This window comes from Staurois parvus, unplaced genomic scaffold (genome assembly GCF_062004578.1).
Source record: "Staurois parvus isolate SC_StPar_1 unplaced genomic scaffold, SC_StPar_1.0 ptg000025l, whole genome shotgun sequence".
NCBI lineage: Eukaryota > Metazoa > Chordata > Amphibia > Anura > Ranidae > Staurois > Staurois parvus.
In genome coordinates this window covers 13,913,249-13,937,647 of record NW_028317821.1, presented here as the reverse complement: position 1 = coordinate 13,937,647, position 24,399 = coordinate 13,913,249, and the positions used below count along the sequence as shown (strand labels likewise).

The following is a 24,399-nucleotide window of genomic DNA, read 5'->3' as shown; positions in this document are numbered from 1 at the left end:
AGAGGGATACCCAGCTCCAACACTTTTCTTGTAATTAACTAATTAATGTTGGAAATCTTACTTTTATAGTATGTTGCTTACATAACTTAAACCGTTTCAATGCACTTTGCTATACTAGCAGACACAGGACCAGTTTATTATCATAAAACATGAACTATGATATGAGTTTACAATTTTTACATCAGCAGTCAATAGGCTGACCAATATGGGTAGTTTTTTAAAAGTGGCATTACTTTCAGTGAGATACTGCTGTGTCCTCATTTACCAGATATCCAACTCCTTCTATGATGCCCCCTATTTCAGGGGTTAACATCACTAAAGAAGCTTTGAGGGGCACTCATCAAGAGTGTCCAACTATGCTGGCAATTTCTTCCTAGTTCCTCCTTTCATAGGTGCTGTACTACAACGTCTATCAATGGAGAACAAACAGATGATTGAAAGGTCTGTCCCCTACATTTATAGAACATGGCTTCTATGAATGGATGAGCGGTGTGTCAAAGATAGGCAATTCTTAATGAGTGCCTGTGACAGCTATTTTGGTTCTGTTACCCCCTCCACACTCACACACACATCAAAATATTGTAGGCGTGGGGGAGAGGGTGGGAACGGGGGGATTTTTGCTAAACAAGGACACAGGAGTACAAGTGACACATCTCACTGAAGGTAATTAATGTTTCTTGTGCTAGTCTGTATTTTTGTTAGTAAACTTAGGCTTTTAAGAGCCTATTTTGCACTTACAGTAGAAATCCTTTTAAATGAAGAACATCCTTTTTGTTTCACGAAAAATTCAATGTGTAAAACAGACTAGGGCCATCTCCATCAGTGTGTGAAAAACCTAATATGCATATTCATATAGTATATAGTATGCTATATAGCAAAAATATAGCAGGTAAAAGGTATAATATAATTAGTAGTCAGTTAGCAAAAACGAACCCATTTGTTGAATAGCAAATATTATGAGTGGGTGGTAGATGCTTGCATTACTCACTGTTAAAAGCAAAATAGATGACATTATATGTATTATTGAAAAAGCTATGAATCACAAAACAGCTGTGCATATAAACGTTCCCACAGCTGTACAGACAATAAGATACATTTATGTAACTTTGTTTCTCAGCCTACTATTCTACGTTGGCAGTATTTATCTTTAAGATTACTGGACAGCACGTCACTTGTGTGCTGTAAAATACCACCATTTAAAATATTTCCTATTGGGATAACCACTTGAAATATACATTAATTATTAAGGAATGCTATTTAAACCTCTTTTACACAAATGAGTTATGACAATAATGTAATATTTGTATAGTGCCTTTTTAGTATTAAAAAAGGAAAAATTCACTGCGCTAATTCCATTTACCTTTATATTACTGTATAACTGAATTACAAAATCACCTCTCTTTGTATTTCTCAGGTCATATTATTTAAACCGTAACAATTACTCTTCTTTATATTAACATTTGTAAAAAAGCATTTATACTAAAAACAAGAAGGACCTGTGTAGCAGCTCGTATTGCAATCCATGCCAGCATTCTGTAGAACTCCAATGGGCTCAGTGCTTTTTCACCACCGTCTCTCGCCAGCACTTTAGCTGCCTGAAAGGTGCAGATTATGATTATTAAATGGTAAGCTAAGATGTAGAAAATGACTGGTAATTTATGAAGAAATTCTTAGAGTTTTAGAGTGTATTCTGAAACCTTTACAGCCCCCACCTAAGCTTTATCCACATTACCAACAAAATCAAGGAGGAAAACTCCTAAGCTTTATTTTAAAATGCATTGCAAAGAGGAATCATGACACACACAATGCAATAAATCATAGCAACCAATCATATTTGTCAAAAATATAAATACAAAATAGGCACTAGCAGTTTGCTAATGTTAATAGCACATTCATTTCTTTCAGTTTTTATAATGTAGCTCTTACATTTATATTTGACTCTTGCTGGGAAACAGTTTAAAATGTATCGATAGCTAAATGTTTTGATTTAATTGTGGATTGAGTATGGAAGGATTAAAACCACTATTATGTTCAATTTCTTCTCTATGTCCTTGTTTTTAGTATTGGATAAAAAATGGAGAGATTTCAACCCGTCAAGGTTTTTTTTGCCATCTGTGCCCCACTAGCATCTCTATTTGACTTGATGACCACTGTCAAGAAAGTGGTGGGAAAGCCGACATTTTACAGTTGTCACCAAACAAAAGGTGAGGAAAAATCCTCTAATGGCAACACATGTTAGAGTATAACTGTCTACTTCATGCTGCTTTTTTGCACAGAAGTGATGTAAAGTCTCCCCGATGGGATTTAAGCCCGTTCACATGGGCAGACTCCACCAGCAGATCCGCCTGTTCAGTGGGGGATCTGTCTGCTGATCACCCGCTGAGCAGGTGGATGACAGGTTCATGTCTACTCTCCTTATGCAGAGTGGATGTCAGGAATGGACTTGCCAATAGTGGTGGGACTCACCTGCCTTGTGGGCTGCAGTACCAGGGCTGGCCAGAGGGTGCTCTCAACAACCAGAGGTTCACTTCGGCAATTAGCCATCCCCTGGGGCTGATTGCAGGTTTATTTAAGGTATGGCCAGACCTGCAGTCTGTGCCTTGGTGTGTGTTTTTCAATAGGCCCCTGTATCTTGTAACCTGCGTTCCTGTTCCTGTTTCTGCCTGACTTGTTGCCGACCCTGCCTGATCCTGACCTCTGCTGACTTCTCCTGTTTTGATTCCTGGCTTGTGACCCTGACCATTCTCTCCGCCTGCTCCTCCTGTACCTACCTGCCCGATAGTTATCGACCCGGCCTGCCCAACTACGTTGTGCTCTACATGTGTATGTACCTGGGTATCTGTATCAGTTTAGGTTTGGGTTTGTTTCACCTTGTTGTATGTATTTGTGTTAGCTTGGGGTTTGGTGCACTGTGTTTATGTTTGTATTGTTAGTCTTTAATAAAGCGTCTTATTTATACCATATTTGAAGCTTGCGTTTCCCTGTGTCAGTCCACACACTTCTGGCCACACCTGCATCTCTGACAGTGGCAATGGACACAGCCCACTTTCCTCTATGGGCCGCCTGTCCATTTAAATCCGTCATCTGATCCGATCCGCTAGACCAGGGGTGTCAAACTGGTGGCCCTCCAGCTATTGCCAAACAACAAGTCCAATGAAGTATTGCAAGATTGACAGTTACAAGCATGACTCTCAAAGGCAGAGGGATGATGGGACTTGTAGTTTCGCAACAGCTGTAGAGCCGCCAGTTTGACACCCCTGCACTAGATGTTTAGGAAACAGATCCCCACCCGTCTGTTTTTAGAGGATCAGATGCAGGCGGGTATAAAAAGGATGCAGGCGGGTGTAAATGAACACATCCGTTTACATCCACCGTTCCATAGAGGGCAATGGATAGTCTGATCAGGCCCACCTGAAAAATGGACAGGCAGACCAGATCGGTCAGCCCACGTGAAAGGGGCCTTAGACAGCAAAAGAAAAAAAAAACAAAAAACTGACAAAGCTCTAACCTTTGATATTCTATCAAAATCTTAGCAAAAAAGTTTAATATAGCACAAATCAGGAGCGCTGCATTCATATGTACTGATAAGGAACACACTGACAGGAGAAAGAGGACTTCAGTCTGTTGCATCAGCTGTTCAGTCACATGCTGAAAGTGGTAAGTAAGCTAGCTGTATTGCTGACTTTAGCAGAAAAAAGTTTGGTCATCAGCCTTGTTGTGCTGCTGGCAGGACTTTTTAAATCTCAGCAGTGGATAAACAGAAATACATCTCTTAGATGGCAAAAAAAGCTTTAACATATGTATTTTAACTGTGTGTTTAATGGTTTGCATGGAATTTAGCTAAGGGTTTTGGTAAACCATTTCTGATAGCTAGCAGAATCAGTAATCATAAAGAAACCATCCAATGTTTTACAGAATAAATCCATAACAGAGTATTATTTTATCTCGCTAGATCAGCATTATTTATCAGTAGAATATATCCTGCCATTTAAGAAAATTCTGCCCCTTCCTAACTTCAAGTTTATCCTAGCCAAATATTTCACATCAGAGATTTTAAACAAAATACTTTCACTACAACTAACAATAATGTAACATATACAGTATATTATACACAAGAATTACCTTCCCTTTTGATGTTGGAGTTTCTGGTGTTTTCATGCTTCTAAGAGTTATAGTATTTTTGTTTGTATCCAGATTGGACATGTGAATATATAGTAGAGCAATTTCTAGGTATGCTTTTCTTATCAAGCTATGAGAAATATGAAAAAATATTATAATTAAAAATGACTAGAAAATTGGTTATACTTCTAATATTCTTATAAGTTCAGTAATTGTAAATACTGCAAGACAGGATTGCAAGCATCTGCAGTTAACAATTTACTGAAGATGAACAATTTCTTATTAGCTTAGTAATGATTATACATTTCATATAATTCAGTGAAAACTGTTATCAAAAATAATTTCCCAATTTCAGACCTGATAATTCTCAGAAAAATATTTCTGTGTATACAACAAAAGCATATACTTATCAGCATAGTCCAAAACGTGTCATTCAATCTAACAAAACCCTGTATTTTTCTTACCTAAAGTTATGATCATAATTACTGCTCACATTTATAGCCTCAGAAAAGGATTTGATGGCTGTGGATTTTTCATGGTCTCCAAGGAGAAACATCAGGCGCTCTGTCTTACCTAAAATTAAGTTAACATCTAAGAGACTGTATTCCAACAACATCAAAAGTAATAAAAACATACTGAATGAAGAAGTAAAAACATTTTTTATATAAATTTGATTAAAGAAGTTTTCGTTATATTTAGTTTTAGAATAGGCGCATATTAGTATGTTATCAAAACAATAATAGGTGCCATCTTGGAAGGATACAAGCAGATTTAATTAACAAGTATTTAAAAATGGACAATAACATCTAAATGATGTTGGCAAAACCTTCACCTTGCCTTTCTTCCATTTTAACAAAGTATCATTTACCCATTAATCTAACTATTGCTAGGAAACAGGTGACTGTTGCTTAAACCACATTGATATACTGTAGAATAAGATCTGCAATCACAAAGAAATAATGCAATATAGATGGAACACATTTAACACAATAAACATGGCGAATAGTATTAGAATTAGAATATGGTACAATGATTCTTACTGATCATGCACACAGTTGTTAGACTCAGAAGTGTGCCAAATACACTATGGAGTCGATTTACCAAAACTGGAGAGTGCACAATCTGGTGCAGCTCTGCATAGAAACTAATCAGCTTCCAGGTTTAATTGTCAAAGCTTAATTGAATAAGCTGAAGATAGAAGCTGATTGGCTACCATGCATTGCTGCACCAGATTTTGCACTCTCCAGTTTTACCAAATCAATAACCTTTTGGTTGCTTTGTCTTGTTTTCAGTTGCTCAGGATATTGCTTTGTGCTGCTTGTGGGGTTGATTTATTAAACTGGAGTGTGCAAAATCTGGTGCAGCTGTGCATGGTAGCCAATCAGCTTCTAACTTCAGCAGTTTTAGTAAATTAACACCTCTGAGCTGGTTCTGATGAGTTTTGGAACTCACATTGAGGAAAAGAATTAATTTGAAGCAAAAAAAGCAAAAGTATGAGCACTTACTCATACCTAACACAATTTAATGAAAAAAGCTAGCTATTTAACAATATTTACATTGATCTGTTGGTTTGCTATAATGTGACTGGTAGATACAGGTTAAGTGTTGTAGTATTTGGATTGTATTTACACTTAAAATCGTAAGATTTATACCTTTTAGGAAAAGCAATTCTGCTTCCAAGTCATATTCTCGAAATGAGGCCCCTCTACACACTTGTAATGCTGTTTTGTATAGATTCAAACTTGGCAACAACTCGGACAGGGTAGTAGATGAGTCAGATGTAGAACAAGCTTCAAGAGTCAAGACTCGACCTGTAGAAAACAAGAATCAGTGTTGTTAATAGACATAGGATATCATACCAAAAAACATATGCCAGTTGAAAGTATAACCTTTATTTTATAGAGATGCATGTTGCACGTCCTTCATGCTCAATACAGACAGGAGCTTATTAATGCTGTTGGGGAACTCCGGGATAGCAAAGAGGAGCTAGCAGTGTTATTTTGGCTAGAACTAGGAATATGTTCATTATTCATCAAGCAGGGAGAAACCCCAGAGGGCATAGTTCAATTGGATTTTGATGAATGCTAGTGAGTAGTGGGCCATTTACATTTCACACCATAATTGATAAAAAGCAGAAATCCCCTCTTAGACATTTTTCATCTGAAAACATGTTTCATTGGAAAATTTCCAGTGACAACACCAACATGTTGGATTTCCCATTACTTTCTATCCTACTGAGATTAATAGCCAAAAACCTGACCCTTCCTCACTCCATCCAAAACTAGAATAAATAAAAGTTTGGCCTTCACATACTTTTTAAGGAGCATCTTAAAGTGATATTAAAGTTTCAATTAAAAGAAAAAATATACCAAACAAGTCATACTTACCTGCTCTTTGCACAGAGCAGCCCCGATCCTCCTTTTCTCGGGTTCCCTGCCAACAGTCCTGGCTCCCCCTTGACCAGTGCCCTCAATAGCAAGCCACTTGCTATGGGGGCACTAGTGCATGCTCACTCCTGAGCTCCGCTCTATGCATTCATAAGATACGTAGAGTAGCGGCTCGGCCTCGCCCGTTTTCTCCTCATTGGGCTCACTGGCTATTATTGACAGCAGTGGGAGCCGATGGCTCTGGCTCTGCTGTGTCTCAGCCAATGAGAAAAGAGACCCACGATAACCCATGGCTCCTGTACACACTGCTGGATCTAGAGGGGACGCAGGTTAGTACTGGGAGGCTGTGGGGGGAGCAGCACACAGAAGGTTTTTTACCTTCGTGCATAGAATGCAAGAAGGTAACAAACCTTCAGCCTCTACAACCACTTTAAGGAGCAAGCACCTTGTACTGTTTGCTACAAGGCAAAACAACGTAGTATTTAAGCTTTCACTGAAGTATCCATTCTATGATTCATTTGCAGCACACCGGTTACACCATTAAAGCTTAGTGACAAGTGTGATTTGCTTCATGACAGTGACCCTTTAAGATCACAGAGATTAAGCACAAGGCGTGCTTTCTATGTCCTCCCCTACCATTGACATGCCAAGAAAGAGTGATTTTTCCAAATGTGTATGACTGTTACAGCCAGGAGAATATCATAAATAGCAGGTGGTTTTTTTTTAATGGAATGGGTTGTTTATCTGAAATCGCACATTACATGGTCTGTTTAGATTGCTCAGTGGTCTTCTTTAAATGTAAGAGAACAGATTAAACAAGCAGCCATAAACATTATTTATAGTTCTAGCCTAGTCTGGCCTTTTCTGCAATAAACTTAACTGAAAAGAATCTCATAAGACATTGACAAAAGAAAACTCAGACCAGTGAATAGCACACGGCTGTCTAGCACAAAACAAAAGCTGATACTGGATGCCTGCCCAGATGACATATATTTTATATTACTGATGTAAAAACAAACCACTGGTAATTAAATAGCAACCATTTTCAATTACTGCTGCTAGGTAATCCTTTTGTCCAAACTAAAGGTTGTATATTATGTTGATAACTGCTGTAAGCGTAGGCAATATCAGTAAAGAAAGAAATATTCTAACTTTTCCTACTCATCACAAAATGAAGATCCAGTGACATCTCTGGAAGTGAGAAAATACTAGGTCGCAATGTTAAAGCTATATTAATATTTTCCATTCTACTTTTATAGCGTTGGCATGTCATCCCTGGAAGGTAAGCAAATCTGACCAGGATGGCCGTATTTAACATTTGCTGAATCTAGGCTGAAATTCACTATTTATCATCTATGCCATAAACCATAATATGTGAGAATAGGAGGTCTGGCTGCAAGGTACACACTTTAGACTATTCTAGAGGCTGTAAACATTGCCTGGCCATGGGCAAGACAAGTAGTGAGGTTTCTTAGATACGTTTCATGACCTGTTATGATGAGGATGCCATGGAGGGTGGGGGCTGCAGAGGTTTTCAAAACTAAAAGTTAGATATGCAGTCACTTATTTTCTATCTCAGTATTCTCGCTTTCTCTCTCGATCCAGCAAGCAGTAAAGTTGAACCAAGAAATCAGAAATGACTTAATTTCTCATCCCAGCCTTAGTCAGGCGAGAAAGATATGGGAATTTCGTAGTGCCTTCAATTCAATATTTTACAAAAAATAATATCTTTATTACAGAAAACAACGGGTAAAAGCATGGGATTGATTTACTTAAAATCGTAATAAAATATGATCATCTTCAAACATTGGAGTACAATAGATTTTTATACATGCAACTGTCCAATTTGAGGCATGAAGGATCAACACATTTCACAATTAACTCACTTCCTCAGGTTCCAAGCGAAGTGTATACAAGTAAAATCAATTTCTACAAAATAAATATTTTACATCACACACCAAAACATGACACAAAAAGAGAAAATGCTAAACATACCATTGTAGTTAAAATAAAAAAAAAAAATTATATATATATATATACAGTTGTGTTCAAAATAATAACAGTCAGACAACACTAACCTGATCAATCACTGTTTTTGGTAGAAATGATATTTCTACATGGCAAATAATTTACTAGCAGCTGTAGTAGAGTAATAGAAATCCAACAGACCCAACAGTCATGACATGCATGCTGCTGATTCTGTGTAATTGAATCACTAATGAAAGGGGCATGTTCAAAATAATAGCAGTGTGGAGTTCTATTAGTGAGGTCATTCATTCTTTGAAAAACAGGTGGCAATTATTGCCCTTATTTAAGGAAGGAAGGAAGGCAGCAAATGTTGTACATGCTGGTTACAGTGCATTTCTCTCTGAAATTCTGAGGAAAATGGGTCGTTCCAGACATTGTTCAGAAGAACAGCGCACCTTGATTAAAAAGTTGATTGGAGAGAGGAAAACATATAAAGAAGGGCAGAAAATGATAGGCTGCTCAGCTAAAATGATCACAAATGCTTTAAAATAGCAACCAAAACCTGAACGATGTGGAAGAAAGTGAAAAACTACCATTCGAATGGATAGAAGAATAGCCAAAATGGCAAGGACTCAGCCAACAATTAGCTCCAGGAAGATCAAAGAAGGTGTAAAGTTACCTGTGTGTACTGTAACAATTAGAAGACGCCTATGTGAAGCCAAGCTATCTGCAAGAAGCCCCCGCAAAGTTCCACTGTTGAAAAAAAGGCATGTGCTGAAGAGGTTACAATTTGCCGAAGAGCACATTGACTGGCCTAAAGAGAAATGGCGCAACATTTTGTGGACTGATGAAAGTAAGATTGTTCTTTTTGGGTCTAGTGGCTGGAGACAGTTTGTCAGACGACCCCCAAACACTGAATTCAAGCCACAGTACACTGTGAAGACAGTGAAGCATGGTTGCGCAAGCATCATGATATGGGGATGTTTCTCATACTGCGGTGTTGGACCTATTTATCGCATACCAGGGATCATGGATCAGTTTGAGTACATCAGAATACTTGAAGAGGTCATGCTGCCTTATGCTGAAGAGGAAATGCCCTTGAAATGGGTGTTCCAACAAGACAACGACCCAAAACACACCAGTAAACATGCAACATCTTGGTTTCAGACCAACAAGATTGACGTTATGGAGTGTCCAGCCCAATCCCCGGATCTTAATCCGATAGAAAACTTGTGGGGTGACATCAAAAATGCAGTTTCTGAGGCAAAACCAAGAAATCGAGAAGAACTGTGGAATGTAGTCCAATCATCCTGGGCTGGAATACCTGTTCACAGGTGCCAGAAGTTGGTTGACTCCATGCAACACAGATGTACAGCAGTTCTCAGAAACAGTGCTTATACAAATCAATATTAATTAAGTTAACAGTCTAATATTCACTTTTCTTCTTTTTTTAGAGGAGCAACACAAATTTCATATATTTTTCTTCGTGTTTTGATTTGGAATAGAATGTGTAGTGTTCCCAATGCATTTGTGTGTATGGAAATAAAAGCTATTAGAAGGATTTTGAGCTTTATTCACTTTTTTCAACACACTGCTATTATTTTGAACACAGCTGTATATGTGTATATATATATATATATATATATATATATACACACACACATATACACACACACATCCCACAATACCTTCCAATTAGATTAGAGTATGGAAAGGAAAAAGGTCTGAATGAGTATTATGGCCATGTAGGCTGTAACAGGGGTATGCTTTGATTATTATATTACACCAGTTGATCTGATAAATATCTTAATGTAATGGGTTCCATTTTTTTAGAATGGTGTCAATGATATAGAATATAACTCCACAAGCTACTGTTACAAGGATGTTTGTTTTGGGGTAGATATTTAAGAACCCTAGCTCATTGAACTCTTTATGGAACATGGGAGTTACAGTATTGACAATAGCTATCTTATATTACAGGCCAAAGCCTGCAATGTCTGAGTCCTCCATTGTCTACCAGGGTGGGCTGGAAATGGATGGGAGTCTCTTAAAATATAGATGATTCTGCTGGCTATTAACCCCATATGGGTGAATATGCCTCTTACACATTTACAATATGGCATATGATTCAGTAAATTAGAGCAAGTGGAGTGATATGAGTTTTCACTTTTGTTTAAAGCCTAGGAGGGTACTTCTGTCTATTTCCTACTAACTGGTTATTTAAAGGTTTGACATAGTTGGTGTCTCATTGTCACACAAATTTGTCCATATTAATGGCAGTAAGTCTGATTCCCCTTTACGTGCTAGTGTGGGTTGGCACAGTTCTCTTTATGACCTCCCCCTTCTTGCCAAAAGTCAGAATCTACACAGTCAGGGACAAATGGAGGTAGATGGGTAGTGGGTTGTTTTCCTTTCCATGTTCTGTCTAATTGGGAGGTATTATAAGAGGTATATACATTTCTTTATACATTGGTATGTTTATCATTTTCTTCTTATGTGTGATGTTTTGGTATTGATCATATAGAGTATTATTGTAAAATATTTATTTTGTTGAAATTGATTATTTAACTCTAGGAGTGGCTCCTGTGGAAGTGAGGATGTCAGGAATCTAGGAATGACCAGAAAGGTGTGGACTGACACAGGGAAACACAGGCCTCAGGTACAGTATAATACAGTTTATTATTAGCCACCCATATATATATATATATATATATATATATATATATAAACGCACAGTGAGCAAACCAACCTTCCACTAATCTTAGGAGGTGCAGGAACACAGGCGTAGTCAGGGCTGGAGAGGTGGAACGGTCAGGCCGGCCGTAGGGTTCTGTAATGACCGTTTGGTGGTACCTCTAGCGGTCCTCAGGACAGGATTCCTCAGGGCGCGGAGTCTAAGTCCCAGTCTGCTTATTCACCAGGGCCCCTGATGGTGGGGATGGACTTGGAGCAGACAGGAACCAGGTCGCGGCCCCTGAGTACACCTGCTAGTGGTAGAGGGATCCACCAGAGGTATGTGCAGGTAGAAAGCCTGATGTGAAGAGGCAGAAGGTGTGAGCAGGGACGGCTGGATCCGTGCAGGATGGATGGATGGCAGAGTAGTTAGCGTGGTCAGACGGGCCAGGTCAGCAACGTGCGGGCAGTAAGGTACCGAAGGAGTAGGCAGAGAATGGTCAAAGTCACAAGCTGGGTTCAGTAACTCACAGGCAGCGCGGTACAGGGGATGAGGCAGAAGGATGGTCAGGCAAGCCAAGGGTTCAACAGGAGACGGTCAGCAGAGGTCAGGATCAAGCAGGGTCAGCAACGAAGCAGGAACACAGGATACCAGGCACAGGGGCTCCACCAGTGCTGAGTCCATTCCTGACAGTACCCCCCCTCAAGGAGCGGCCTCAGGATGCTCCAAACAGTCCTTAGTGGGCAAAATGTTCCACCGCCCGGGTCAGGTAACTGGCTGAATATCCTACTGCCGGAGTAAACCGGCTGGCTGGGTTTCCTGCTGGTAGACTTCTCTTTGTGTAGGAGAACCCAGGAAGGCAGGTCACTGGCACAGGATTTCCAGGAGCAGGCTGGGAATCAGTTATTGGCCAGTTTAGCTGGACATCAGGGGCTGGCATGTCGGGCTGTGCAGCGGGCAGAGGCACGTCAGCGGGCACCGAGTCATCTGGCACGACAGCGGGCACCGAGTCACCGGGCACGTCAGCGGGCACCGAGCCATCTAGCAGAACCGCGGGCACAGAGTCACCTGGCAAGTCAGCGGGCACTGAGTCACCGGGCATGTCAGCGGGCACCGAGCCATCTAGCAGAACCGCGGGTACCGGGTCACCAAGCTCGACAGCAGGCACCAAATTAACTGGCACAACAGTGGGCACTGAATCAACTGGCACGACAGCGGGCACCAAGTCATCAGGCATCAGGTCATGTGGCTCAACAGCGGGCACCGAGTCACCGGGCATCAAGTCATCCGGCTCAACAGCGGGCACCGAGTCAACTGGCACGACAGCGGCCACCGAGTCAACTGGCACCGAGTCAACTGGCACGACAGCGGGCACCGAGTCATCCTGCTCAACAGCGGGCACCGAGTCAACTGGCACGACAGTGGGCACCGAGTCAACTGGCACCGAGTCAACTGGTACAACAGCGGGCACCGAGTCAACTGGCACGACAGTGGGCACCGAGTCAACTGGTACAACAGCGGGCACCAAGTCAACGGGCACGACAGCGGGCACCGAATCATCAGGCATCAAGTCATCTGGCTCGACAGCGGGCACCGAGTCAACTGGCACCGAGTCGACTGGCACGACAGCGGGCACCGAGTCAATTAGCACGACAGCGGGCACCGAGTCACCGGGCATCAAGTCATCCGGCTCAACAGCGGGCACCGAGTCAACTGGCACGACAGTGGGCACCTAGTCAACTGGTACAACAGCGGGCACCAAGTCAACGGGCACGACAGCGGGCACCAAATCATCAGGCATCAAGTCATCTGGCTCGACAGCGGGCACCGAGTCAACTGGCACAGAGTCGACTGGCACGATGGTACAGCGAGTGGGAGCAGGGTACTGACATGTGGTAGATAGCAGGGTATACTGGGCTGTCACTGGGGGTGCTGTCGGGAATGCAGGAAAAGAGCTTTGAGCAGAGGAATGATGAGAAACAGGACTGGTTTGTTGCAAGCTGATTGAGGCTGGGTGTAACAAGTCTGACCATGTCTGCAGTAAGGGTTGGACAACGCTCAGCTTACACAAGGCCTGTCTGGTCAAAGATTGCACTGCGTTTATACACTTCTTTAGCACATGTGGTGAACATGCTGAATAATGCTCCAAGAAGCAATCCGGATCATCCTCCAACAACCATACCAGTGATATTATTTGACTCACCCTGAATGGAGGAAGGAATTCATCCCTGCTTTCAGGGGTACTAGATGAAGCCAACTCAACACAAGCCTGAATCAATGGTTGCACTTCAGAGAGCTCTAGGTCCTGACCTACTAGGGAATGAGCGACCCGTATGCACTCTAGCAGCTGATCCCTGGTATACTCCCGCAGAGTCTGATAGGCATATTCTCTGTCATCAAAGACTAGCATAGACAAATACACAACCTCCTCAGGATGCATCCTTCACAACAAGTCAAGATGGCTTCCCTGTGCAGCCACTTCTGGTCAGGAAAGGCCTTGGTGTGATGTCAGGAATCTAGGAATGACCAGAAAGGTGTGGACTGACACAGGGAAACGCAGGCCTCAGGTACAGTATAATACAGTTTATTATTAGCCACCCATATATATATATATATATATATATATATAAACGCACAGTGAGCAAACAAACCTTCCACTAATCTTAGGAGGTGCAGGAACACAGGCGTAGTCAGGGCTGGAGAGGTGGAATGGTCAGGCCGGCCGTAGGGTTCTGTAATGACCGTTTGATGGTACCTCTAGCGGTCCTCAGGACAGGATTCCTCAGGGCGCGGAGTCTAAGTCCCAGTCTGCTTATTCACCAGGGCCCCTGATGGTGGGGATGGACTTGGAGCAGACAGGAACCAGGTCGCGGCCCCTGAGTACACCTGCTAGTGGTAGAGGGATCCGCCAGAGGTATGTGCAGGTAGAAAGCCTGATGTGAAGAGGCAGAAGGTGTGAGCAGGGACGGCTGGATCCGTGCAGGGTGGATGGATGGCAGAGTAGTTAGCGTGGTCAGACGGGCCAGGTCAGCAACGTGCGGGCAGCAAGGTACCAAAGGAGCAGGCAGAGAATGGTCAGGGTCACAAGTTGGGTTCAGCAACTCACAGGCAGCGCGGTACAGGGGATGAGGCAGAAGGATGGCCAGGCAAGCCAGGGGTTCAACAGGAGATGGTCAGCAGAGGTCAGGATCAAGCAGGGTCAGCAACGAAGCAGGAACACAGGATACCAGGCACAGGGGCTCATGGGAAAACATACACCAAGGCCCAGATCACAGGCCTGGTCATGCCTTAAATACACCTTCTGCAATCAGCCCCAGGTTTGGCTGATTGCAGAAGTGAGCTTCTGGCTGCTGAGAGCACCCGCTGGTCAGCTCTGGTACTGCAGCCCACACGGCAGGTGAGTCCCACCACCAGTGCTGAGTCCATTCCTGACAGAGTCAATCGTGAAACTTGATCCTTCTTGCCTCAAATGGAACAGCTTCATACATGAATGCCTACTGTACTCCAATGTTTAAAGATGATCTTATTTTATGATGATTTTAAGTAACTAATTGAAGATAAAGCTAGATCTTCATTGATGTACAGTATAGAAGAGGTGTGCTAGACAAAATCACAAAACCTTTGGCGTTTAAAACAAATTCTGTGTTTAGGTTTTTGCTGGGAATTCCAGTATAAAAATGTTGTACTTGTGCAAACATTTCATGGTGAACACTGTGCAGTAATTGTGATGTGACCATAATGATTACATAATACAAAATTGTTACATTTCTGAGGGGCACATTCATTCAATTCTAAAAACCGAGGAAGTGAAAATGTAAACCATACAAATCTTTGGGGAAGACTGGATTATATGGCAGAACAACATTACAGAACAACTTAATTTGAAATGGACTAACTATTATAAGCAATGGTTGGGGAGGTTGCACTTTACTAATCACAAACAGCAATGATTCAACTTAACAATTCACCAGCTAATGATATTCTTTATTATAAAAAAGACAGTATCTGTACCTGGTGGCAGTAAAAAAAAAATTATGTAAGGTATACCTAACGCCAAAATATTTTTTAAGTACTGTATAGAATTGTTTTGTCAGTTTTTTCCACCAATAAAGGATTTCGCCCACTCTATTTGTCCTGGTGACCACTGTCACTGAAAGTGAGAAAAAAATCTAAATTTCTAAGTCACCACCAAAACAGCAATAGATGAATTCTGGTGTATCACCAGAACTCATCTATTGCTGTTTTGGTGGTGTCTAAGAAGGTATTTCAGTCTACATTTGGAAAGTTTTTCTCCCAATTCCTGTCAAGTCTACAGCACAGGAAATTAACGGAAATTAAATCTTCAATGAGACACAAATGGCAATTAAAATCTGACAGGTGTTTAACTGTTCCCTAATCTATTTAAATTTAAAAAATACTTTTAAATACTAATAATACAACTGGGATTAATAAAAACTGCATATTTAACTCAAAGTAAAACAATTCTTATCTCCTGCATATTCTACATGCTCAGACGTTTTGAAATAAATGATGTGCAATCCTACAGCCTAGGGTTAGGAAAAAAAAGGCATAAAAAAGAATATTTGCAAATTGTAGAACAGAATCATAACCAATTTGTAACTTCCCATAGAAGGAAAATGAATGATAACAAACCTTCATCCTGCAATACTTTTCACAAATGCAAAAAAGAAAGAAATAGCCAGAAACATTGACAGATAATTAGTCATGTGTTTCTTTCTTTGCTCTTTCTCCTGCCCCATACAATTACTAAACAGGTCTTAGTGAGAGTGTATGAATATAATCAGCACATTGATCTACAAGAGTATGAAGAAGCCAGTTTCGTAATCAATATGATGCCAAGCCAGTTATATCTATTTTATATGAAGTCAACAATGTGCTTTGTAAATGATATAAAGATATAACATACTTAATAAAAGAACAATGAAGGCAAAGTACAGATTCAAGGAATGCAAGCTAAAAGCTTTGCTTATACTTACCAATCCTCATTCTGATTTTAGCCAGTAGAGACATGTGTGGCAAGTAGATGTTCTTGAAAGGTGGCAGGGATAGATTTGTTATATCATGCTCAATGGTTTCTCCAAGGCAAGCAAGCTGCACATATAATTTGCAAGTTAAACATTATACTTAAGAAAAGCCTACTGCTACTGATCAGGTGTCTCAATAATTTCTATACTTCCAGCACATTCTGTATCTTCTCTCTAACCTTACACAACATAACTCTCAGCTGATAGAGGTCTAGCAATGCTTAAATTATCTGTAAACATTTTTTGTATATGTTCTATCCTCATTTATTACACCCTTTCTCCCAGTGCCCCATTGTGGTTTATCTTTCACCTGAAAGAATGTATAAACTAGTGGATGGCTTCCACTGGACAAACTATGAGACAAAACACTTACATCAGTTGTATACTAGTAATACTTTTAAATCATTGGAAGAGCTGAGGCAGGAGTATGATGTTCCCTTAACCTGGCGATATCACAATATACAACTTAGGAACACTACATTTAAAGCTGAACTCCAGGCAGATATAAAATACATGTTAATTAATCTATGTATTATTAATTAATAATGAAATGCATTTTAAATGCATCTAGTTTAAGTACTGAAGGTTGTGGGATATTATGGACCAGTGGGGCTTCCTCTGTATTAGTCAGTTGGACATTCCAGGTGCCAGTGGGCACTGTTTAAAGTGAGTACAGTACTTTTTTACCACATGGGAGACTTTTAATCAATAAAAAATGGTGGGATTAACAAGGGGCCGCTGGCTCATTGACTGCTGTCATTTTATAGGAAGAGGAAGGTATGTTTAATCCAATCCTCTCCTCCTGCCCGCTTCTGCTCCCCCAGCACCCAATCTGCAAAAATGCCCCCGCTGTTTCCTCTCTTTGTTATATGACCATATACCCTTCAGAGGCGTTTCCCCGTGTTGTGCAATGTATGAGGGTACAGTTTCCCTCCCTGCCCCCTTACATTGCACCTAGGGAGGATATGCCACTGATGAAGTGGTAGATGCCTCTGATTAGGTCAGTAGGCCAACCATGTTAGGCATGCTAGAGCTGGCATTTGTAGTTGCTTTCACTTTATTTTAAATAAATCGGAGATACTGTACACTACGCTGGTTTTATGTTTGTTTTAAACTCTGTGACTGTGTATTAAGCTACTGCCAAATATACTGGAGGAGAGGCAGAAAGTCCCAAGTGATTTGAAGCTATAATCCTGCTTAGCTGTGCTGTTTTGGAGTTTAAGATTGACCAAAGAGATAGGGGAAAGAAGAACAGCACAGGACGACCGCTGTTGATACAAGCAATTACTTAGAGAACCGATGAACACAAGTGTTTGTGGTTCTTCAGAAATGCAGGTATGATGTTTCCAGGGAGTACGGAATCTGGTTGGTATTTCTGTGACATTGAAAATGTGACTGTTTGAGTACTATTCTTGTTATCTGGTAGCCCAGGAGTGGGTGGAAGAGCTGTGGCAGGACATCTATATATATACAAATGTGGTGTTGATATCTGAATTTATTATTGTAGTACCATAACATACAATATGGTTAAAATATAGCCAATTCTGTCAACACAGAACACTAATCCTTTGCTCAAATATACATTGCAATCCAGATGTTTTAAATGGGTAGAGTTATGATTATAGTGTTATATATGCCTTTTCAACAACTGAGTACAATATTTTCTATTTTTAAAAAGTCTGCTTAAAGTGTTAGCTCCTTTGGTGACTGATGATTTCAGGCTAAAGCCGGCCATAGGCACAGTGATTTTGGTTGCAGGAAAGAAAAAAAGCTTGATTCCCCCATCAACACAGTCAGCATTGATGGGGGAATCCCTCCCATAGAGCCATTGTGCTCTACTGAAAGGGATGGCTTCCTATAACAGCCACTAGCAATAATCACACTGTCAGGAATGGACTTGCCAATAATGGTGGGACTCACCTGCCTTGTGGGCTGCAGTACCAGGGCTGGCCAGCGGGTGCTCTCAGCAATCAGAGACTCACCGCTGCAATCAGCCAAACACCTGAAGCTGATTGCAGGGGTTGTATTTAAGGAATGGCCAGACTCATAGTCAGGGCCTTGGTGTGTGTTTTTCCATGGGCCCCTGTACCTTGTATCCTGTATTCCTGTTCCTGTCTGACCTGTTGCCGACCCTGCCTGATCCTGACCTCTGCTGACTTCTCCTGCTTGATCCCTGGCTTGTGACCCTGACCATTCTCTGCCTGACCCTCTGTACCGCGCTGCCCGTGAGTTACTGAAACCAGCTTGTGACCCCGACCACTCTCCCGCCTGTTCCTGGTACTCCATTTGCCCGTTTGCTACTGACCCGGCCTGCCTGACTACTCTTTGTATTGTATGTATTATCGGTGGGTGGTTTGGTTTGGTTGCACTGTGTTTATGTTTAGTTTTGCACTGCGTTTTGTATTGTTAGTCTTAATAAATTATATTGTTTATACCATATCTGAAGCCTGCGTTTCCCTGTGTCAGTCCACACACCTCTGGTCATACCTGGAGCCCTGACACACATGTAAAATCAAACAGGCCGGTTGTACCCAACTTGATTGATTGGTCAAATTGGGTACATTCAGCCTGCCCATAGATGTTTTGAAACTTGACCGGTCCCAGTTGAACTGGCCGAGATTCGAATGATTTAAATGATTTGGGAATTATCTACTATCTATGTGTTCCAAGCACAGAATACATGCTAGAGGGACACAACTTGCTTGCTAAGCTACAAAACCAAAGGTTTATGTTAAATAAGAACATACACATTGAAGATAAGGCTTAACAATTGGAAAATTTTGTTTAATAAAAGAAGGGGAAAAACAGTACAAGAAAAATATTTACAGAATAGGATACAGTGATCCCTCATTTTTCGCGGTTAATGGGGACCAGAACCTTCCGCAAAAGCTGAAAAACCGCAAAGTAGTATTTGCCCCTAGGAATTTTTGTGTATGCGGGTACTGTACAAGAATGTTTTAAATATATAAACAGTATTCATACTTTACTCATTTAAGACAAAAATTACAACAGTAATGTACAGTATACGTATTTACTTAAACGTGTCAGTGCTAATTACAATAGGGTTACTGTAATTACAAAACCTTATACAGTAATAAACATTAATCAACATTGCTTTCTGAGAGAGGCGAAGAGTCTTGTGTTGGTGGCGGAGGAGAGGCTCTCACTTGACTCGGAGACTCTTCTGCTGGAGGCGCTGACGGTAGAGCCGGGGGCTTTACTTTGGAGAGAAACATGGTGATGGGTAGTTGTTGTCTTTGTTTTTTCTTTTCCTTCAAAATTCCCCTGTACAAGGACATAACCCCGTCAACGCGATTGCTGAACTCGACAGCTCGAACCATATTGTCGTCAATGTCTTGTGCAAATTGTTGCATCGCTCTTGCCATGTTGCACAATTGTTGCAGATTCTCCAGGGTAAGGCCACGCTTTTCAGTTTCTTCTTCGTCTTCCTCTTCGTTTTCTTCCTCACTTGCAGACTTTGTCATCTCAAGGAGGTCTTCATCGATCAGTGGGTCCGAGTGGCACTGATGTCTTCTTCTGTCATGTCGACAAATCCTTCATTCCTTATGATGTGAGCCAGCCTCACCGCCTTCTCCACCGCTGAGTGATGAACTTCTTCAGGAGTGAAGCCTGGATAGTCGTGCACCACGTTCGGCCATAATTTCTTCCAGCTAGATTTTATGGTCTCACTCTTCATGTCCTTTAATGCTTGCTGAATATTAGACAAACATGAGGCAATGTCATAACTGCGCCAGTATGCTTTCAAGGTGAATTCATCATTGGCATCGTCAACTGCCGAGATGAGGCTCTCCATCGTGGAGCGAGTGTAGAGTGCCTTAAAGGCACGAATGACACCTTGATCCATCGGCTGAATTAGAGATGTAGTGTTCGGGGGCAGAAACTCTATCTGCACACCGTCATATTGCAGGTCCGTTGCATGGCCTCCTGCACAGTCCATCAGGAGAAGGGCCTTAAAGGAGAGGCCCTTTTCAGCCAGATACAGCTTCACCTGGGGAATGAAGCAATGGAGGAACGATTCAAGGGTCAGAGCTTTCGTCATCCAGGCCTTGGAGTTATGCATCCAGAACACGGGCAACAGGGCCATATTTTTGTTTTTTAATGCCCGTGGTTTTTTGGCTTTATAAATAAGGCCTGGCTTAAGCATAAAACCTGCAGCATTGCCAGTCATGATAACAGTCACACGGTCTTTGTGAGCCTTGAAGCCTGGCCTCTTCACTTCGTCCTTGAAGAGGAATGTACGTGAAGGCATCCTCTTCCAAAAAAGGCCTGTTTCATCCATGTTAAAAACTTGTTCAGGAAGGTAGCCTCCCTCACTAATGAGGTTAGGAAACTTTTCCTCCACGTAACGACAAGCAGCATCGTTGTCAGCAGAGGAAGCCTCACCATACAGAAGCACATTTCTGAAGCCGTATCTTTTTTGAAATTTTTCAAACCAGCCTTTGCTGGCTGAAAAGCCTCGTCCGCGAGGAGGCGAATCACTCCTGGCAGCGCTAGTACTGGCTTGAGGTTTGTCAGCACCTTCTTCAGCCTCTTCATTGTCGTCATCGGGCAAGATTTGGTCATAGAGAGCTTTGGCCTTTGTCCTGATCATATTAGTGTCCACACTCACTGTCTTTTTCCTGCAATCAGCAATCCACAATGCCAGTGCACCTTCCATTTTCACAATTCTGTTATTATGCGGAGTTATCACACGTTTTGCTTCTTTGTTGAAGGTTATTGAAGCAGTTTTGCGGATGTTTGCCTCCGCTTTCTTGATGTACCGCACTGTAGATTCATTCACCCCGTAATGGCGTGCCACAGATGCATAACTTCTGCCCTCTTTGATCATATCTAAAAGTTTCACTTTTTCGCTGATGGTCATCATCTTCTTCCTCTTGGGTGCCCCAGAGGAAGCTTTCGCAGGGGCACAGCGCTTAGGCGGCATTATAAGGGCTCCTTCATGCAGGGATCCTTCTCTCTCGTGCATCAACACAATGTGGCTGCTGACCCGCGAAGCACTGAAGCCGCAAAACATGAAGCGCGAAGTGGCGAGGGAACACTGTATTACAAAATAGACAATAATATCAATATTAAAAAAGTGAATAAAAATGAAAAGTACTTAACAAGGATTTTCCCTGTCTGTGGTTCAAACAGGGTCCAATCACTTCAGTGTAAGTCTGAACAGAGTCACTGGCCCTCAAAATGACTCCCTGTCTTCATGCATAGCTCAATGGAAATTTGAGAGCTCTAGCTGCCAATTCCAGCAGATGTTTTATTAATCCTCTGGTGGATATCACTGATACCTTCCAGTCAAACACAAGGGCTGAAAGATGTGGAGAAGGGCTGTGGATTGCTGTAAGCTATTTAGGGCAGGGATTCAGGCCTCTTATAATGGATCATATGATCGGCTCATTAAAAGGTAACTGGTTTTCCAGGCTCTATCTTAATGATATTTACAACGGCTAAACGTTCTGGCTTGCTAGATGACAACTTATGGAGTAACAACATCCAATTAGCCATTTACAAACTAGCAGACCAGGGTATGTTTTAACATAACTCGTAAATAGCCATCAGCCAGCACTGTCTAATGGAAATTACGACCTTCAATTACAAAGGCTTGATTTGCAGTCTTTTGGAGCTTACATGCTTGCTAAATGTTGTTTATTCAACTTAGTGATATTAAATCCTAAGCCAAAACATGTACTATACTGCAACTTACCTAGTCTTAGATGTGGTGACTGCATTAGTTTTTTTATTGTTAGGCTTTGTTTCCTTTTTCCTTTTCCTGTTATTATTCCCTGTTAAGATATTTTTCAACTTCCTTTACTAGACCAAGTTGTCCAGCAAAGGTGGCAGCTAGAGAGTTGAGACAAACCATTTACCATGGACAGGGGTACTTACAATGGTTAGTATCTATTCATTTATATAAATCCTTTATCCCAATAAGAAAAAAAAACCACTGTTTTTTTTTTCTTACTGGCCTAAAATGTTGGTCTAAATAACTGCCTAAAAAGTTTTAGCTAGGGTTCGGCTTTAATTCCTTAGCCAAATCCATCTAAATCAGATGCATCTAACACTACCCTATTCCCTTATTGACAATGCTGCTATCCAAAGGTGTCTCCATTGCTCCTCCATCCAGACTAGAGACAATCTAGGACAGAGAGTGTTGCTGGCCAGATCAGGTGAAAATAATAGATAAAATACCTAAAAAAAAACCCAACTAATACGGCCACCACATTTAAAGATTGGTAAACAACAAAATGTAAAATTTTTGATTTTGGGTTTCATGGTGGTTTTATTTGGACATCTCTGAATTTTACTAGGAAATCTGAATTATTTGGTCACTGAAGGGAGAATTTTAGAATCGTAAGGGTGCCTGGTATTTTATTAGTTTTGGTGTTCCTCATTATCATCACAGATATGATAAAGATGAGACTTGGTCATGTTCCATTAGAAATTGTTTCTAATAAATGTTGGAGGAGCTCCCCATAAGGTAGTAAATATACAATCCACTTATTTCTGTCTAATAAGTATAGAACAATGAGACCTTCCAGGAAATGTTTCAAACCATTAGACTGATGCCTTAGCATTGGAGCTTATCTGTTGCAATTGTGTTCTTTCCATACATGGCCAGACTACTGCACATTATCATGATATATACAACCATGTACATCTTTCCAATTTATTATGGGTAATGTACCCAGACACTTTTATTGGAGAACATTTTGCACACCAAAGCATGTTTTTTGAAAAACAAGCTTACATGTTTACATTGCATTCATTGTAAGTGGAGAGTAAACTGATGATTTAGCCTATTAAAGTAAATGGGAAAAAAAGATTATTTCTGGATTCTTTATTTTAAGTAAACAGAAGTTATCAAGCCCTATAAAAACCTACCAAACTTTAGTAGTTGTTTGGTGGTTGTTTGACTGTTGCATTAATTTCTATATAGATTGATGTGAATTGTTATTCATTTGTGTCTTCCTTCTAAATTTTCATTTGGTAATGTAATAAAGTACATTCAGAAACTATCTTTTTGTAAGAGAGCCTGTTGAACATTTGTAATACAAGGAGCATCACACTAATACACTTACTTGTTTGTTGATAAGTTTGTGAACTGAAGTGAAAATGTTTAACTGCTTTGACCAAACCAATTGCTGATCCTCATTATTTTCCATTAAGTCAGCTGAAAGAATCAAACTCTGAGCAAGGGTTATCTGTGCCATGGGAGAAATGAACCACTTTTCTTGAAGCAAGTGAATTATACTCTGTTCAAACAGATAAAACAGGTTTTATATTTAGGACATCCATATAATGAACTTGTGGCATTTATAGTCTACATGATGATAAACCTATGAACATTCATTCACAGAATAGCGACAAGCAATCTTCCTTCCAGCATAAACCACTGTTATAGGTATTAGCCTACTGCCACTTGACCTGTGTTGGTGGGGCAGACCCATTTGTCCAAACTAAAAATAAACAAAATAGCATAATAAAAATGGTTTACCAAAATCTGGAAATATTTTTTTTTAAATATTACTAAATACAAGTTTAAGGCAGGTAAGAGAAAAGACACCAATTCTTTACCAATTCATTAAAATAGTTATTAATGCATTTTATGATGTTATCTGAATGATTCTTTGTACAACCAATATATTTAAACCACAACAAAACTATATATATATATATATATATATATATATATATATATATATATCCCCTACTTGATGCGAGCACTAATATGTGTTCCCACATGCATCAAAATAAATATGCAAAAGAATTACAGTGAAGTGTAGCCACAATCCTTTTGAGTGAATACCAACTAATAAATCATGAGCAATCATGCGTATGTGTCTTTGTGCTAGGAGCACACCACATAGTGCGCAACCAGCACAGAGACTGGGGTCTCACCGGGAGCCCCGGGTCCCATGCTAATGATCAGGACCCAGAACCTGATTGCTGTGATGGCCTCTGATTGGCTATCGCAATGATCAGTCACTGTGAAGTTCGCCCCTGTGTTTCTCTGTAAATGGAGAGGAAAAAATCATTGTATCTCTCTCTCTCTGCTTGCAGAGAGAAAAATAAACAACACTGTGTAAAATAATAATAATAAATACAATAAAAAATAAACAAAAAATAAGTAGATCAAAGTTTGATCTAGGTCAGTGCCAGGGTTAGTGTTTGGTTCAAGGTTAGGGTCAAA

The 24,399-nt window shown here is 40.8% G+C and overlaps 1 protein-coding gene across 1 annotated transcript in view; it reads right to left on the bottom strand.

The window, feature by feature from the left end:
* Nucleotides 1-24,399, bottom strand: part of CFAP54 (cilia and flagella associated protein 54) — a 527,562-nt gene that overhangs the window by 83,152 nt on the left and 420,011 nt on the right. The window contains exons 56-61 of the mRNA XM_089651915.1: nt 23,288-23,461; nt 16,146-16,260; nt 5,772-5,930; nt 4,584-4,692; nt 4,123-4,249; nt 1,497-1,595 (exon numbers count right to left, since the gene is read on the bottom strand). Coding sequence (XP_089508041.1) covers nt 1,497-1,595; nt 4,123-4,249; nt 4,584-4,692; nt 5,772-5,930; nt 16,146-16,260; nt 23,288-23,461 — 783 coding nt within the window. The remainder of the gene's footprint in view (nt 1-1,496; nt 1,596-4,122; nt 4,250-4,583; nt 4,693-5,771; nt 5,931-16,145; nt 16,261-23,287; nt 23,462-24,399) is intronic.